The sequence below is a fragment of the Ovis aries genome, chromosome 12 (assembly GCF_016772045.2).
Source record: "Ovis aries strain OAR_USU_Benz2616 breed Rambouillet chromosome 12, ARS-UI_Ramb_v3.0, whole genome shotgun sequence".
Lineage (NCBI taxonomy): Eukaryota > Metazoa > Chordata > Mammalia > Artiodactyla > Bovidae > Ovis > Ovis aries.
The window spans coordinates 76539991-76554277 of NC_056065.1; the positions used below are offsets into that span (position 1 = coordinate 76539991).

General features: G+C 48.2%; 1 protein-coding gene across 14 annotated transcripts in view; it reads left to right on the top strand.

The window, feature by feature from the left end:
• The window catches only part of NEK7 (NIMA related kinase 7), a 136478-nt gene that overhangs the window by 58698 nt on the left and 63493 nt on the right, over window positions 1-14287 (top strand). For 9 of the 14 annotated variants that reach the window (XM_027975997.3, XM_027975998.3, XM_060396775.1 and 6 more), the window contains exon 3: window positions 11248-11388. The exons of 4 other annotated variants lie outside the window; for them this stretch is intronic. In XM_027975997.3, the coding sequence (XP_027831798.1) occupies window positions 11248-11388 (141 nt within the window). Of the gene's footprint in view, window positions 1-11247; window positions 11389-11666; window positions 11864-14287 lie in introns of those variants that run through there. One more of the 14 variants, XM_042229305.2, reaches the window with a different exon arrangement.

The window sequence follows — 14287 nt, forward strand, 5'->3', positions numbered from 1 at the left end:
ACATTGTCTCGACTTTGCTCCTTAAGCACCTCTGGAATCTGCTAGTTCTCTGCATCCCGACTGTGCCTACTGCCGCCTTTTGCCTGGATTATTGTGGAACCTTCTGAACCAGTCTCTTTTCCTCTCATTTTGCCATTTCTAGTTCAGTCTTCACACTGTAGCAAGAGTCATCTTTCCAAAGTGTGTGTTTCATCGTTATTACTTCTTGTTGTTGCTTAGTCACTGAGTCGTGTCTGACTCTTTGCAGCCCCATGGACTGCAGCCCGCCAGGCTCCTCTGTCCATGGGGTTTCCCAGGCAAGAATACTGGAGTGGGTTGCCATGCCTCCTCCAGGAGATCTTCCCGACCCAGGATTGAACCCGCTGCTCCTGTGTTACAGGTGGATCCTTCACCGCTGAGCCACACGTCCGAGAAACGGTGATCTCTGGGCTTGAGGAAGGGCTCTGCGTTTTCTTGTGCAATGCAGAGGGTCTCGCGTCATGGGGCTCCTTTTTCTTCTCCAGCTGCATGTTGTGTCTGTCCCTATTTTGGACACAGACTCAGTCATATCTCGCTTATACTAAGCTCTCTTTCAACTCCATATTTCAGGAACTTTGATCGCAGTCTCAGGAGCTGTTCAAGGAGATTTAGTCCGTAATGGGCTGTAATCAGGACTTTCCTGGTGGCTCAGAGGTTAAAGTGTCTGCCTGCAATGCAGGAGACCAAGGTTCGATCCCTGGGTCGGGAATATCCCCTGGAGAAGGAAATGGCAACCCACTCCAGTACTCTTGCCTGGAGAATCCCATGGAGGGAGGAGCCTGGTCGGCTACAGTGGACTGTAATCAGCATAAAGGCTCATTATAATGTATGTGAGCTACATGGCAGAGGCCATAAGAAGAGTGTTATCCTAGAGGAAGCATGTAATTTGGAAGAGAGCAGAAAGATTACTCTCAGGGAAATAATGACTACTGGGTAGTTTCCTACACTGATACGCTTCTAATAAATAAGAATGCACTATGCCAGCTGTGCACTGTCCACTTCTGCAGACCATACTTTATATGAATGAGTAGCTCATGGGTACCCAGATATTTGTTGGATGAATGAATTAATCTCTAAATGAAAGCTTAATTTTGATCAGCCTAATTATCTTAATATTATATGGATTTTAGTTATTGAAAGCTCCTTTAGGAAAAGACTTGGTAATGTAGACTAAAAAGAACTCTGTCAAATGAGAAGTGACATCAGAATATTTAAAGCTTGATTGAGTTTTGAATTTAGATTGGTTGTTCATACTTAATGTATTTAGGGCTAGATGTTTCTCAGCTTTTAAAGGAAATCCTTGAGAAATTTAGATGATTTTTAAAAGAATGGGAATACAGTAAGGGTTCTCCCATCTGCTGTCTTGGACATGTCTGTTTGAATAGTCTGATGTGTTCAAAGATGATGTTGTTTGGTCGCTGAGTCGTGTCTGACTCTTTGTGACTCCATGGACTGCAGCACACCAGGCTCCTCTGTCCTCCACCATCTCCCAGAGTTTACTTAAATTCATGGCCACTGAATCGGTGGTGCTGTCTAGCCATCTCATCCTCTGCTGCCCTCTTCTCCTCCTGCCCTCAATCTTTCCCAGCATCAGAGTCTTTTCCAATGAGTCAACTCTTCGCATGAGGTGGCCAAAGTACTGGAGTTTCAGCTTTAGCATCATTCCTTCCAAAGAAATCCCAGGGTTGATCTCCTTCAGAATGGACTGGTTGGATCTCCTTGCAGTCTAAGGGACTCTCAAGAGTCTTCTCCAACACCACAGTTCAAAAGCATCAATTCTTTGGCGTTCAGCCTTCTTCACAGTCCTCCGGCAAGGAGGAGGCGGGATGCGGGGCTGCGTGGCCCGGTGATGAGCGCAGCGAGCGGAGAGGGCTGAGCTTGGCGCCACGCGGACCCCAGCATTTACGGGGGTCCCGTCTGAGGGACCAGGAGGACACAGGAGGGCTGACGTTTAGCAGGGTGGCTTAGGGCCTGAGCCCTGACGTTGCACTGCCCCGAGTAAGGGCTTGGATACCCCCACTTCCTGGCTGCGTGCTGGAGGGCAGATTACTGAACACCTACGCCTCGCTCTTCCGCCCTGTGGGTTAGGGAGCACTCGTTTTTACCGAGTCCCGGCCGTGGAGCCCGCGTGCTGTGCCCGGCACGTGGACAGCGCTCGGAGGCGGGGACGAGATGCTGGGTCTCGGTGGGCGAGGACGCGTGCGGCAGAGACATGCAGCGCTCTCGGCGCACAGGTCTCTCTGCCGTGCCTGCTTCTGTGTCGTGTTCCGTCCTTTGTCACACCTGTTACCAACACACCCCAGTCAGCGACTTCCCTCCCGCGTCGACGTGCTCAAGCCCCGAGCCCATGAGCCGTCCTTGGCGTCCGGCGTCCCTCGCCCCTCGCCCTTGTGTTCAGCTCCCGCAGTCCGAGTCCTCGGGGTCCACCTGGGGGTCGCAGCGCGCGCCTCGCTGTCACCGTCCGGTCCGGCCAGGCCTTCCGTGCTCTCCCCGCTCTCCCCCTCTCTGGCTCTCCTCCTCTCCCTGCCTCTCTCCGCGCAGGGTCAGGGTCCTGAGTTCCGAGCCTCTCTGCTGCAGACCCACAGCCCACACCAATGCTCTCAGCGTGCTCACCGCTGACCCCGGTCCTTACCCGCGACCCCAGTGTTCACCACCCTCCAGCCAGTGTTTTTCCGACACACCTAGCTCCTTGCTCCCTGAAGGTTTCTCCCAGGGCTGCTTTCCAGCACTTTCTTTTCCTTCTGGTCTTTTAATCTCAACCAAAATGTCACCACCTCCGTGGGGTCATCCTAGTATCACCCAATCCAAAATAACCATCGTTTATTTCCTATTATATCACTCTTTTATTTCTCTGCATAGTACCTAAATATTAGATACTAATCTTGCTGCTGCTGCTGCTGCTGCTAAGTCGCTTCAGTCGTGTCCGACCCTGTGCCACCCCTAGACGGCAGCCCACCAGGCTCCTCTGTCCCTGGGATTCTCCGGGCAAGAACACTGGAGTGGGTTGCCATTTCCTTCTCCCAGATACTAATATTGCTTATTGCCTTTTTACTGTTTTTGGATTACATGTTTGTTTAAGCCCATCCTCTGTTAATAACTGTGAAATAAATGAATAAATTGAAGAAAACGTCTTCCATCTGTCTCTGCTGCAGTGGAAGGCTTCTGGTCGCAGTGCTGAATCTCACCAGCTGCAGCTGCTGGTGCTCACTGGGCTGGTGCCGGTATCTCTGTCCTGGTCCTGAAATGCCAGGAGAGGTGACTGGTATTTTTGGTTACATAATTTGGATATAGTAATTATCATGCTAGGTAGTATAACTAATGATGGTTAAATGATACAAATACCAAGATCTTATAAATGTTTAAATAATTGATTGTATTTGATCACTCATTTTTCTTATGCTGTAGTGAATTCTCTCCTTTGTTTGATAAAAAGCCAGTTACAATGATTAATGGTATATCATTCCAGCTGACTTAAATCTCAGACTTTTAGTGTCTTTAGGAATAGGTTACTTTTGAAATAGCTTAACAAATTTCAGGGAGATGATTTTTCAAATGGGAAGAAGAATGACTTAATTAGATTGCTGGCACCTGTGATGTTTTTGTTTTAACATGTTTTTTAAATTTCTGTTGAGGTTTATATAGAAAGTAGTGTGTAAGAGCTCTGTGTGAGATATTGTCAAAAGGGCGTTCCAGTTTGTGTAGTTGGGAACTGAGTAATGTCTCTTTAAAGATCATCCATAGAATGAGCTTCATTGCCAAATAAAATTGAAGGGCATTTTTAAGTTTTGTTACTTTCAAATTTTGGAGACATTTAATAATATTAACATAAAGTATAATATTTGTTAGATTACACAGTTGGTAAGATGAAAATCACCAGTAAGAGATGAGTTTGCAGTAATAGTGAAAACCTTGTTAATGGTGTTAAGTATTGTTAATCCTGGCTTGTACGTTAGATCGTTGATAACAGTACCTCCAGGAATTGTCAGGACAGGATTTTCTCCCTGGAGAGTCTGTCGAGTCCATGGCGGGGCTCCTCTGATTTCCCCAGAGAGAACTATTATCATCATGTTACCCTGAATTATCTTACTGCTCATTAAACGTTCTTGCCTTCAAATTTAAAAGAAATTAGAGAAATTAATTTAGTCCTGGGAAATCGTTGTTTAACGAGTTTGCACCTGTGAGAGTATGAGCCAATGGCACAGCAGACTGTGTTTTATTTTGAAATGAAAAGTATTTATGTGCAGGAGGGGACTGACACGGAGAAGTTAATCCCAGTTAGTCAGCATGATCTGGTGGTAGGTAATTAAAGCACATTCAGATCAACAAGAGTTTCCTTAGTGAGAATGCCGGACATTTAAGGTGTTAGATAAAGCTTCCTTCACTCTCAGGTTTGATTTTTTTAGTCGTCATATGTGATTTTGAGTAATTATTTTACTTTTCTGAGTAAAATAATTTACTTTTAACTTGCGGATTCACACATCTCAGGAGATTAAACATAATTTACCACAAAAATGTAATGCACATGCTTCCAGCGTCTGTCATAACCATGCCCTCTATTTAAGGAGTCACGGGTGTCTTACCGTTAGTAATTAAGAAATGAAATGACACCAGTAAAAACAATCAAACAGTAAGAAAAGCTGTATAAGCTTGCAGTTATATTGTCCATGTTGAATAGTTACATTTTAAGACTTAATCCAAAAAAGAATCCATTTGAAAAATGTTTTATGGAGTGTGTGGTCTTTATTTCATGATTTTGGAAACTACTCTGTGCTGAACTAGTCATGTCCCTCAGTTTCTTTTGTCACCAAGAGCTTGCAGTTTCAAACTTGGAAGGTTTACAGGCTTTTAAGCAGTTGCTCTCTTCAGTTTGCCTGCGACTTTAAACTTGAGTGTGACCATGTTCCAGCCAGAAGCCAACTTAAAACCACATGTGGTTTTAGGTATTACCTGCTCCCTCACAGTAATTAGAAGCCCTTTGGGCAGGAAAATTTTACTTAGATATAGTGTATGTCTCCAAGGAGCCTTATATGCAAGGAGTCCAGCTGTGTTCATCCATGGATCAGGGCAAGAGTCCACGTGCTAACTGGAGTGTCTGGCTGGAGGGCGAGCTCAGGGCTGGGCAGTGCTTGGAGACCCTAGTAGAGAGGCTGCTGGCATGAGGAAGTCTGGCTGTAGATTCAAGCTTTTTGGGGCCCAGAGGAGGGCCAAAGAAAAAAATCAAGGTCAGAACTAGGGAATTTCAGTCTTGATGCCTAGAGTTGGAGGAGGCTGTGAGTAGAGAGGGTCGGTGCCAGGCTGTGCCCGCAGGTGCCCCGGGGAAGGGGCATAGGTGACAGTGAGCACGTGTGTGTGCAAGGCTCTGTCCCTGGTAACACTTGCACGCCGCCTTCAGGTGGGCTCCCGCCTGCCCTGGAGGAGTGGGTACAAGGTTTGGGCAGCTGCCCAGCTGAGAAAGACACTGAGAATCGGATGTGAGGCTCCAGCCCAGCCCTGTGGAGTGACCGGCAGACCCTGTGCTTCTCTGGGGCTTTGTGAGAACCTGGCTTCCCTGGTGGCTCAGTGGCAAAGAACTCGCCTGCCGATACAGGAGACTCAGATTCAGTGCCTGGACAGGAAGATCCCCTGGAGAAGGGAATGGCAACTCATTCCAGTATTTTTACCTGGAAAGTCCCATGGACAGAGGAACCTGGTGGGCTACAGTGTGTGGGGTCGCAAAAGGGTCTTACTTGACTTGGTGACTAAAGCACCATCCCTGTCAGGTCAGGCCTCAGATGGCAGTGTTCAGGGCTTCGCATATCACCCCAGCAGGGACAGGGGATTAGCACTCAAGGCTCTTGACCTGGCAGGGGTGCAAGGCAAGTCTCGCAAGGCAAGTCTCGTCTCACCCGTTGGAAGCTGTTAAGGGCAGAGGGAGTTCTTTCAGCTACATTTACCTATTTAGTAAATACTTACTGTCTGTTTCATGTCACGCCACCTTCGTGGCATGTGGCTTCGTGGACACAAGCTTGGTTTCTGCCTTTGAGAAGCTGTGCTTGGAGGGAGAAATAGACCTATGTAAACAAATAATTAAAAGCCAATGAGATCTGGAACCCAGACCAGTGCCTGAGCTTGCACGGCTGTCTGCAGAGTTGACTGCTGCTGAAGACTGTGGGCCCAGGGCAGGGGCCCCTGAGAAGGGCCGTCAGATGGGTCTCCACAGTGAGCAGAAGTGGGCCACGTGTGCAGAGCACAGGTCCCCAGAAGGCCAGGTCACTTGGACGCTGTGTGTGGAGGAGTGAGCTGCTGCTGTAGGTGTAGGTGGGCTCAGTGTGTGATGGAAGAGGCAGAGTGGTGAACTTTCATAAAAGCTGAAAATCCTTTAAATGACTCACGTTATTCCAGAAGTCATTTCGAGCTGCTCAGACACACAGCCTGGTGGTGAAGGGGCTGCAGGGCCTGGGACCCTGTTTATGCACCGCATGGAGAGTAGAGTAAGGCAGTTGCAGTGCTTCTACTTGCTTTATTTTGTATCCAGTTTGCATCTCAGTATTTGCTGAGTTATTTTATTCCCCAGCATAACTCAGGTGCTAAGTTAAAAAACATGGGGAATTGGACCACATCCAAAAGAAAAAAGAAAATACAGCTCTTCCCTAAAAATAGTTCTTTACTTGCATGGGCACTGGCCTGATGATGCCATCTCTTTTATTTTAAGCACCTCACACAGTGCTGTTTACCGGGCACATAACTCATCCGCATGCAGCAGGGCACCGGCCACAGCGTCTGAGAATCACTGCCCAGGTGTGTGTCGCCTGCCCGGCCACATAAAGGAGACCACCCCGCGCCCAGGCTGATCCTTCCGCAGGTCGCCGCAGCGTGCCCGAGCCTCGGGGCGTGGGTGTCGAGATGTGCAGCCCAGCTCCGTCTCGTGTCTGCTCCGCGCGTCTATGCCGGGCGACAGGACATGGGAGCAGATGAGACAGGCTGTCAGTCAGCCGCGCTGCCCTTTGAAGAAAGGCCACGGGGGGAAAGGGTGCCGCAAATGGGCTGTGAAGTTTACATACACTGCCCACTGTTAAACAGATTACGTCTAATGAAGTGTCTAATGCTCAGGCCGAATCAGCCTAATCCTGGGTGGCAGCTCATCCCTCCGCTGCCAAAAAAACGCCGCCCTCTGGCCCTCACTCGCCACTCCGGCGGCCACGCGCAGGGAGGCGCCCAGCCTTAATAAACCCAGACAGTGTGTGATCTGACATGCAAATATAGGTCATTGCATATGTAAATGTGTGATTACGCGCCTGCATGCCAAAACACATTAGCCGGCCTCCGCGCTCAGCATGCGGTCATCACAGCGCCTCAGCAGCCCCTGCGCACGTTTGTCAGTTACCGCGCGGACAGGGGACGGGGTCCCTGGCAGGCCTGAAGTGCATGCAGGGCTTGCGTGGTAGCGTTCCCGATGAGGAAGCCGAGTGTCCCTGGAGACCGGCACGTTTTCATCTGGAGGAGGAGCGGTCTAGATGTTTGGAAGAGAGGAAGGAAACCCACCTCTTCGATGTTGCAGTCTGTCCTAGTGTGTAAATTAAAACAAACAAACAAACATTTGTTAGAGAAGCTTGGACAATTGAAAGTCTCTCCTCGTTGAGTGAAATGAAGTTATGAAAGCTAGAAGTTGCTAATATCCACTGACTGTATCTGAGAAGTGAGACTTCGTTAGGTTTCCTTTGTTAAGTAGGGGACAGTTCCTTGATGGGTCAGCTGGTAAAGAATCCATCTGCAATGCAGGAAACGCTGGTTCAATTCCTGGGTCAGGAAGGTCCCCTGGAGAAGGGATAGGCTACCCACTCCAGTATTCTTGGGGTTCCCTGGTGGCTCAGCTGGTAAAGAATCCACCTCCAATGCGGGAGACCTGGGTTTGATCACTGGGTTGGGAAGATCCCCTGGAGAAGGGAAAGGCCACTCACTCCAGTATTTTGGCCTGGAGAATTCCATGGAGTGTATATAGTCCATTGAGTCACAAAGAGTCGGAGAGGACTGAGCAACTTTCACTTCACTTTACAGTGACAGTTGTGAATTCATCTCAGTGACCACAAAAAGAAATCTTATACTTGAACAGCGTGGCAAGTAGCCTCTCTTTATTTTATGATTTCATTCCTATTTTTTATTTTCATTTTCGGTATGTGTGTTTCTAGTCCCATTTCTGTTTTACTCATCGAAAAGGCTAAAACTGAACATACTGTGGATTATCGCATAGGGTACTGTAATATTTATCATATTGTAGGTGGCTGTATGACTAACCCTGTGCTTGGGAACTGGGGCTTGGGCATCAGCTAGCCATAGATCTGGTGTGATAACATCTGTCTCATAGGATCATCATGAGATGGCTGGATGGCATCACGGACTCGATGGGCGTGACTCTGAGTGAACTCTGGGAGATGGTGATGGACAAGGAGGCCTGGCGTGCTGCGATTCATGGGGCCGCAAAGAGTTGGACACGACTGAGCGACTGAACTGATAGGATCATCATGAGAATTGAATTAAATAGCATAAAAAGTACTAATTTATAGGACCTGTTACATTATAGGTGCCAAAATGGGACCTTTTTATTGTAGTAGTGTTATTATTCTATTCTGGCAGTTATTTATGGTTTATATTCACATAATGAATTTGTGAAACTTGTATTCTGATTATTTTGCATCTCTTAAAGGAAGAGTGGTATTTCTCTTATTTTGTACTTTTCAGAAGAAAGAAAAGCAATGCACAGTAACAAGTTATTGTTACTTTTCCCCTCTTTTTTGATAAACGTTGCATTTGAATGGCAGTGAAAGTCCAGCAGAATTTTACAGGTTTTTTTGCTAGCATGATAGGTGTAGTGACATGGACAAGGTTGCATGTATTAGGGGTTAATGTAATGCCCATATGTCAAAACAGCCTTTTGCCTACATCATAGGATCATCAGCCCTAACTAAGGTTTATTTGACGACTAAGAGTTCAAGCTACCTTAGTGGGTTTAGGAACCCATGCGCCCTTTGTTTGAACCAGTAGGTCTTTAATGTTCGGCCTTAATCAGGCCCTGCAAGAATGTTATGTTTACTTCGAGTTGGTCCAGAGTAGAGACGGTCCATTCAGATGTGAGCAGAGTGGTACCAGGCCAAGAAGGGTCTACTTATCAGGAATCCCGGGATCTGGGAGAGGCCCATGAGTGGCCAAAAAAAGAGAAGATGGAAAAGCACATGTGATCGCTGAGCTGTTATATTTCAGTAGACTGAGATGCTGCAGGTAGAGCAGGAGTGACATGAGGCCGTGCAGAGGCAGCCTTCCCAGAGCATGTGCAGTGGCCTCCGCGCTGGGCAGCGTTCAGCCCCGTGGGCGCGCAGCTCAGGTCTGTCCTGTGGCTGGGTGATGGTGACTGAGTCTGTAAGCAAGGGACAGAAGAACTAGGACAGTGGGCAGAGCACATCCACCCCCAGAGGGGCCTGCGGTGATGCCGCCTCCTGGCCCCGTGATCCCAGTCGGCACAGTTGAGGCCCCTTCGTGTCTCCGCGTGGGCTCTTTCAGAGCAGAAACACTTCTTAGGATACATCTGTTTCCCTAGGGGCTAGTCCAGTGCCTGCTGTCTGCTGCTGCTGCTACTCCTAAGTCGCTTCAGTCATGTCGGACTCTGTGCGACCCCATAGACGGCAGCCCAACAGGCTCCGCCACCCCTGGGATTCTCCAGGCAAGAACACTGGAGTGGGTTGCCATTTCCTTCTCCAATGCGTGAAAGTGAAACGTGAAAATGAAGTCGCTCAGTCGTGTCCGACTCTTCGAAACCCCATGGACGGCAGCCCACCAGGCTCCTCCTTCCATGGGATTTTCCATGCAAGAGTACTAGAGTGGGGTGCCATTGCCTTCTCTGTCTAATGAGTACTAAAAAGTGTGAGTTTCAAAAAGAAATGACTTTTCCCAACGAACAGCAAAAAGTATATTGTTTAAAAGATATTTATGTACGAAGTGACAGAAAGAAAGACAGACAATGAAGTTGCTCAGTTGTGTCCGACTCTGCGATCCTGTGGACTGTAGCCTACCAGGCTCCTTCGTCCATGGGATTTTCCAGGCAAGGATACTGGAGTGGGTTGCCATTCCTTCTTCAAGTGACAGAGGCCAATCTGAAAGGCTACATACTGTATGATTCTAACTATGTGATATTCTGGAAAAAGCAGAACTATGGGTCCAGTGAAAAGATTGGTGGCTGCTAGGTGTTGGTGGGGAGCGAGGGTTGAACAGGCAGAGAACAGAGGGGTTTTGGGGCAGGGAAAATACACTATGATGCTAAAATTCTGGGGCGCTTCCCAGGTGGCTCAGGGGTAGAAGAATCCACCTGCCAGTGCAGGAGATGCAGGTTCAGTCCCAGGATCAAGAAACCCCCCGGGAGAAGGGAATGACACCCCACTCCAAGCCCATGGACAGAAGAGCCTGGTAGACTCCAGTCCATGGGGCCTCGAAGAGTTGGACACAACTAAGCGACTGAGCATGCACACAAGCACTCTGATTATGGATACAGGTTGTTGTCCATTTGTCCATGCCCATAGAATGTGCTGGGAAAGACTGAAGGGGGAGGAGAAGGGGAGAACAGAGGATGAGATGGCTGGATGGCATCACCGACTCAGTGGACATGGGTTTGAGTAAGCTCCGGGAGTTGGTGATGGACAGGGAAGCCTGGCCTGCTGCAGCCCATGGGGTCACAAAGAGTCGGATACGACTGAGCAACTGAGCGATTGAACTGAGAGTATCCAGCAGTAAGGGTGAACCCCAGTGTTAACTGTAGACTTTGGGTGACAGTGGCTTGTCAGTGTAGGTTCAGTGGTGGCCAGGGTCCGGCTCTGATGGGGTGTTGATAACGAGAAAAGCAGTGCCCGGGTGAGGGTGGGGGTGTACCGGGAACCTCTCTACTTTCCTCTTAATATTCTGCTTTTAAAAACTTAGGTCTTTAAAAAAAAATGTAATGATAAGGTGGTAGACTTGCTGCCCCTGGAATTGTTCTTTGCAGAAGTTAAGTATCATCAGAAAGTTTAAAAGGTTTTCATGTGCTAGTTGGCAGGTTGACTGAGTGAATGTGTGTGTTGGTTTTTATATAATATGAATAGTTTGATAAATGCCTGTCAAACAAATGACTGTCTGCAGGTTTACCATAGAAATCACCTACATAAGTGAAGACAATTGACAATTGTGTGCATATTGTGTGATTGAAAACTTTCCTGACTTTTTTAATTACAGAAGGCCTTACGACCGGATATGGGCTATAATACGTTAGCCAACTTTCGAATAGAGAAGAAAATCGGTCGCGGGCAATTTAGCGAAGTTTATAGGGCAGCCTGTCTCTTGGATGGAGTACCAGTAGCTTTAAAAAAAGTGCAGGTAAGATGACTTTAATTCTATAAATCCATGTAAAATTATATGCTGTGAATAATAAATAGAGAAAAGTATGTCCTGAACGATTGGGTCACGACAGTCTCGAGTTGAGAATGATGGGAGAGAGTAAAGATTGTCCTGTAAAGGCTTGCATTAAGTGCTGTGTATGGTGGAAATCACTTTTTAGTTGTAAGGCTACTTTTAAAACTGAGCTGGCTCTGTTCACGAAGATCAGTCATGGCTGGGACGGTCTTAGAAAAGCTTTCACAGCTCTTGGTTTTCAGAGGCAGATTGGAGTTGTCCCCACGGCTCCTAGCTGGGTGTGTGGCTGCACGTTGTAGCCTCAGCTGCAGGCCTCGAGCACGGAAACCTGACTCACGGAATGCACCGCCTGAAGCGAGGACTCGGCGGACACACCCCGGGGCGGGTCTCGGAGACTAGGCTGGAAAACCAGCCTGGCAGTAAAAGACAGAAAACCAAGGTGAACTTTATCTACTGGAGGAGACGAGAAATGAGATAGGTGAACGTAGGCAATTGCTGTCCCGCTTACCATGCCCACTCTGTGTTGGCATCGGCCCGTCCTCCTACCCTGGCTGTGTGCGGGCTCCTCAGGTGCCCGGGTCTGCCCAGCTCCCCTGGCCCGGCCCTGCCCCGATGGGCCCACTGCCTCCCCTCTGGAGCGCTCTCCCTTTCTGCCTCGGTGTGTGTTTGCCGTCCTGCAGTGTAACTTCTCTTTTCAGGGAGAAGGTCGTTCTTGTTGACACTCGCCTGTAGACTCCTGCTTTATTCTGCTACCTGGTGCTGTTTTCTCTGTCGAGTCCTGTGAAACCTCAGTGTCCTCTTCCTCTGTTTAATTTCATGAAGGATCAGTGTCCTTGCAGCAGCCATCACCAGCAGAGGTGAACAGTTTTCCCTTGTGCAGTAAATGTTTAGGAAAGTGTTTATAGGACACACATGTCAGAGGTCAAGACTGAAACAGATGCCCTCATACCCACCACATGGCTCAGACACATCCATCACTCCCTTCCCTCGCAGGTCACCACGTCCTGAATTTTCTGCGTATCATTCCTTTGCTTTTCTCTAGAGTTTTATCCACATCGGTGTAAATTCTGAGTGAATCCGTTGTTTCCTCTGCATTTGTGAATTAAATATTGCCACGTGTTGGTGTGTGGCTACGCGCTCGTCTTCACACGCACAGTAGTCAGGGTGTGGACCCGCATGTCCGTGTGTAGCGTTGCCTGTCGTGTGTGGAGTGTCCTCTTCTTGCGTGCTACTAGTTTCGGGAGTGTACGGTTGTGTGCCTTCGAATTATTTGTCACGTTCATGTCAGGTCCTGTGTGTCTCCTGGCGCACACATGCAGGAATCTCCCTTTTGGATGTGCCTGAGATGGAAGCAATGAGCCTTCTTCTCTGCTGTGTTGAGTTGCAGTTGGGACCTCTTCTAGCTTAAGCATAACTCCCTATATACGCAAGAGAGGAATGATGCTTCGAAGATATTCTTAGCTTATGTAATTAGGGAACAGTTATCTTGAACCTTTACAAGAAGAAATGTATTTGCATTTCAGACGTGTTGTTGATTTTTGTGCTATATTGCACTTGTGCTGAGCAAGAGAGACCAGGGTTCTTCCTTTTTAATAAGCCACCTCTGCAGCTTAGTGTGAAAATGTTTTAAAATACCATTGACCAGACTCCTTTCCTGTCTGAAGAATCCTAGCCTCTCTTCAGAAACTTCACCAGGAACCAGACATTGGATTTCCTCCTGCAGTTTGTTATTTTAAGGCTTCTTACTGGTCTGAAGGGCTGCGTCACTGTTTCCAGCTAATTCAGGACCCTTCCTGGAGGAGTCCCTGTGTTGAAATGTCGCATCTATAATTCATTGCTCTGCTCACAGATATTTCATGAGACTCTGCAGGAGCAGCGTCCAGCCTCCTCCGAGCCGCTCTCCGGGCGCTTCTGTGCTTCGTCTGCGTGTCAGGTTCCCGTTGGCCGTGACCGGCCTGCTGGAAGCCCCGGTGACTTTCCTGGATGTCTGCCTGGTACCTGCGTGTGCAAGGGAGGGAGTATGTGCTGAGTGCACCTTCCTTCTCGAAATCATGCAGGGATTGGGAGCCTGCGGTGGTGACAAGACTAGCGGGTCTTTTGGACAATTCGCCCCATCCCGTCACGGTTTGTTCGCCACCGTTAAGGTGCTCCTTAACTGGGGGGCACGGGCTGGCCTTGCTGCCCTGCCTCCCGGCCTCCCTTCCTGCTGCTCCTCCAGTGGGAGTGGGCGTCTGGTGTTCAGTGGTTAGTGCCAAAGGCTTTGAGAACCAAGATGAACGAAATAACAGGACTCAGGGATCCCAGTGCAAGTGCAGCCAAGACAGTGAGAGAGGAACCACGCGGGAGCAGCCTTGAGGAGCCCAGAGTGAGAGGGAGGTTGAGAAAGTCTTCCCGGGGCACTTGGCCTGGGTCTTAGAACCGCAGTTGTATCAGAAGATCAGCAGCCAGTTGTTTTGATCTGGTCCATGCAATGTCTAGTTATACTTAGCTCATCCATCGTTTGGTCATTAATTCTTGTCTGACTCTTTGAGAACCTGTGGACTGTAGGCCACCAGGTTCCTCTTGTTCATGGGATTCTCTAGGCAAGAATACTGGAGTGACTTGCCATGCCCTTCTCCAGGGGATCTTCCCAGCTCAGGCATCAACCTGGGTCTCCTGCATTGCAGGCAGATTCTTTACCATCTGAACCACCAGGGATGCCCCATATTTGCTTATATTTAATAGCTATTTTAAAGCATTCATCAAGAAAATCAGTTGCAAGTCAAATTTTCCATAATTCAAGCTTTTAAAAAACTATCCCTTTTTAAAGCATATTAATGCTTTTCTACCTGTGTTAATTCTCGATTCTACATTCTGCATATTT